The sequence below is a fragment of the Pan paniscus genome, chromosome X, assembly GCF_029289425.2.
Source record: "Pan paniscus chromosome X, NHGRI_mPanPan1-v2.0_pri, whole genome shotgun sequence".
Lineage (NCBI taxonomy): Eukaryota > Metazoa > Chordata > Mammalia > Primates > Hominidae > Pan > Pan paniscus.
This window is the reverse complement of record NC_073272.2, coordinates 53,310,209-53,313,711: the sequence shown is the minus strand read 5'-3', so window position 1 is coordinate 53,313,711 and position 3,503 is coordinate 53,310,209. Positions and strand designations below refer to the sequence as shown.

Below are 3,503 nucleotides of genomic sequence, written 5' to 3'. Positions count from 1 at the left end.
ATATTTATGGATACATATTTTATGGTACAGAATATAATTTACTTTGATGAGCATTCCATGTGCCCTTGGAAATAATAGGAATTCTTCAGCAATTAGGAGTAGTGTCCTATAAAATGTCAATTACATTAATTTGGATGACAGTATTATAGAAATATTTTAAATCTTTACTGATTTTTTTTAGTTCTTCCATTAATTACCGAGAAAGGAGTGATAAAAATCATCAATTATGATTTTAGATATGTCTCTTTCTCCCTTCAGATCTGTCTGCATTTGTCTCATAAATTTTGAGGCTCTGTTTTTAGACACATATATATTTAGCATTACTATTTATTAATGCACTATCTTTATACCCCTATCTCATGTGATATTCTTTTTCTTGGTCTAGTTTGTCTGATATTTATATAGCCAAAACAGTATTCTTAGGTTTGTATTTTGCTTTTTCTTCATTTTATTTTCAATCTATTTAAGTTTTTATATGTAAATGCATCTCTTTTTGTTAGCAAATAGTTGGGCCTTGCTTTCTTATCCTATCTAATAATCTCTGCCTTTCTATTGGAGTGTTTAGTCTCTTTCTATTTAATGTAATTATAGATGCGATTCAGTCTGTCATTTGCTATTTGTTTTCTTTTTGTCTCATTTGTTTATTATTCCTCTGTCTCACATTCCTTACTTATTTGGGGATAATCAAACACTTTTAGTATTTTATTTCAATACCTCTATTGTCTTTTTTTTTCAAGGGCAATTCACATTTATTTCTTGATGATGCTGACTAAACATACTTCAAACACAGCAGAAGGTAAAGAGTCTGTTCTGTAGGTAAAGCTGTTTCTTGCCAACAGCGAACAGTGGTACATGAAAAGTAACTTGAGCATCGTCTTCAAGCTGAGGCCCCAACTCTGGGCAAACAGCTGGCGAGTGGACCTGGTCCTTCTGGCCTGGATAGGGGCCTCCAAGGAACTACTTTTTCTCATACTTTTGCTTGATGTGTTTCCGTAGCTTCCCCTCGCTGATGTGCTGGTAGATCTCGTCCGCGCCCTGATGGAAGACTTGCTCGAAGAACAGGACGCCCACAGCGATGGTGAGGGCGAAGGTGGAAGTCCTGCGGAACAGCAGGGAGTACAATTTCGCAGTCAACGTCGGCATCGCCATGTTTCTTCCTCTATTATCTTTTTAATAATAAATTTTGGTATTAATTTTAGGGGTTGCTCAAGGGTTACCATATGCATCTTTAACTTATCACAGCCTATTAACGTTAATATTTACAACTTCACATAAAACATAATACATTTACAATAGTAAAAATTCATTCACATCTCTCAATTGTGTAGTTGTGGACATATATTTTATTTCTACATTCATTATAGACTCCACAATAGAATTTTTTTGCTTTAGTTTTCCTTTTTATAATTAAGAGAAAATAAAAGATAATATTTTATGCTTACCTACATATTTAACATTTCTGCTGCTCTTTATTCCTCATTGTAGATAAAAATTTCCATTGAATCTCATTTTCCTTCAATCTAAAGAACTTCATTTAGCATTATTTGTAGTACTATTCTTCTGGTAACAACCTCTCTTAGTCTTCACTTCTCACAAAAGATTTGTATTTCACATTGATTTTTCAAGTACATATATAATATATATATGATATAAAATGTTGGTGTAACAATTAATTTTTTCGTTTTGCACTTTACGTATATTGAAGAAAAGTAAGGCAGCAGTATTGTTTTGGGAGTAATGTAAAAATTCTATTCTAGCTCTTGATTGCTAAATCTAAATCCTCCTTCCTCCTCTTTCATGTTTTTCTGACTTGGTACTAGGACTAAAAACCTAAGCATTAGTGCTTTCCAGATGCACAACAATAGGCCACCAAAACCAAGGGCCTCTATTATCCCTGAGGCAACCCTGGCCCCCCTGTTGTCATCCAATTAGGAGATAAGAAAGTAGCTTAGATTATCCAGGAGGCAGATGCAGAGAGGGAAAGGGATGGGGAAGGGGACTCACCCATCAGCTATTACACACATTGTTCTGCAGGGAACTGATATCACCTGCCTGGCGACTTGACTTAACATTTCTTTGTACCTCCACACCTTTCACAGAGGGTTGAGGAGCCCTAAGGAAATACAAAAGATTGGAAACACGGTGTCAACACTGCAGGACCAAGGTAAATTCACCTTAGAACAGACAGACCAGACTAGGAGGCAATGCAACATTTTCTGCCAGTTCTAAAGGATCATTTTATCCAGCTTCTTTCTGAACAGTCTGATCAGTCTGTCCTAAACCAGAAACAAATATTCAAGATCTTCTATGCTCTTGTTCAGTAGATTTAATGGATTTAAAAGAGCATATGCCTGCCATGCAGAACACGGGAATGACAGTGATGATGATGATGAAGCTGAAGATGATGATGAAACCGAGGAACTGGGGAGTGATGAAGATTATATTGATGAAGATGAGCAAGAATATTTGGAGATTCTGGCTAAGCAGGCAGGTGAAGATGGAGGTGATGAAGATTGGGAAGAAGGTGATGCTGAAGAGACTGCTCTGGAAGGCTATTCCACAATCATTGATGATGAAGATAACCCTGTTGATGAGTATCAGATATTTAAAGCTATCTTTCAAACTATTCAAAATCGTAATCCTGTGTGGTATCAGGCTCTGACTCACACAGTCTTAATGAAGAACAAAGAAAACAGTTACAAGACATAGCAACTCTGGCCAATCAAAGAAGAGCAGCCCATAAATCCAAAATGATTGAGAAGCATGGAGGATACAAATTTAGTGCTTCAGTTGTGCCAAGTTCTTTGAATTTTGGAGGCCCAGCACCACGGATGAATTGAGTTATCTCTTTCTTTCCTGCTGTGTGATTGCAGTGAAGAGCTTGCGTTCCTCCTAGTAGTGGCTCCAGAACTGGTTCATGTTATCTATTCTAAACTAATGATCAATAGATGGAAAAAACAAACAAACAAACAAACAAACACCAACAACCCCAGGAGATGGGACCTGATCATGGAACCTGGCACTGGAAAAGAAACCAGCGGGATTTGGGGGGTGGGGAGATCTTACCTTAGGTACCTTAGGGGGCATATTTTCTTTATTTTTTGAAGAAAGTAAGATCCTGACTCTGAAGCTTTAAAGTGACACTGTGGAAATCTGAAACAAGAGGGGATGTCATGAAGGCAGCTTTTCTTTTTCTGAGGAAAAAATAGGCATGGGCTACAGGACTATTTAAAATGTTTCATTTACAGTATAAAGCTCAAAAGTAGATGTAATGTTTACACCCGTGGGTATTTGTCCAATTTCTATCTCTTCCTCGCCATTGGGTATCTATTCTTTATATGTAAATAAGATAAGGTAATCTGATAGCCTTATTCAATCTTCATCATTTTCATTCATCGTTGTTCCTGTGTAGATTATTGGACACTTACTGTAGCACTACATAACTGATTATACAAATCTGTAAATGAATTAGCACTTTCATATTAAAACAAGGCTGCTAGCCT

General features: G+C 36.6%; 1 protein-coding gene and 1 pseudogene across 1 annotated transcript; one reads left to right on the top strand and one right to left on the bottom strand.

The window, feature by feature from the left end:
* Positions 1-357: 357 nt before the first annotated feature.
* Positions 358-1,231, bottom strand: LOC100991862 (cytochrome b-c1 complex subunit 9-like). The gene is made up of 2 exons (XM_055106474.1): positions 1,001-1,231; positions 358-922 (listed from the first exon to the last, which is right to left on the bottom strand). Exons 1-2 carry the CDS (start codon positions 1,147-1,149, stop codon positions 781-783), a joined length of 291 nt encoding a protein of 96 aa, XP_054962449.1. The 5' UTR covers positions 1,150-1,231; the 3' UTR covers positions 358-780.
* A 1,076-nt stretch (positions 1,232-2,307) lies between these two features.
* On the top strand, positions 2,308-2,952 carry LOC100992215 (importin-7-like; annotated as a pseudogene).
* Positions 2,953-3,503: the final 551 nt, after the last annotated feature.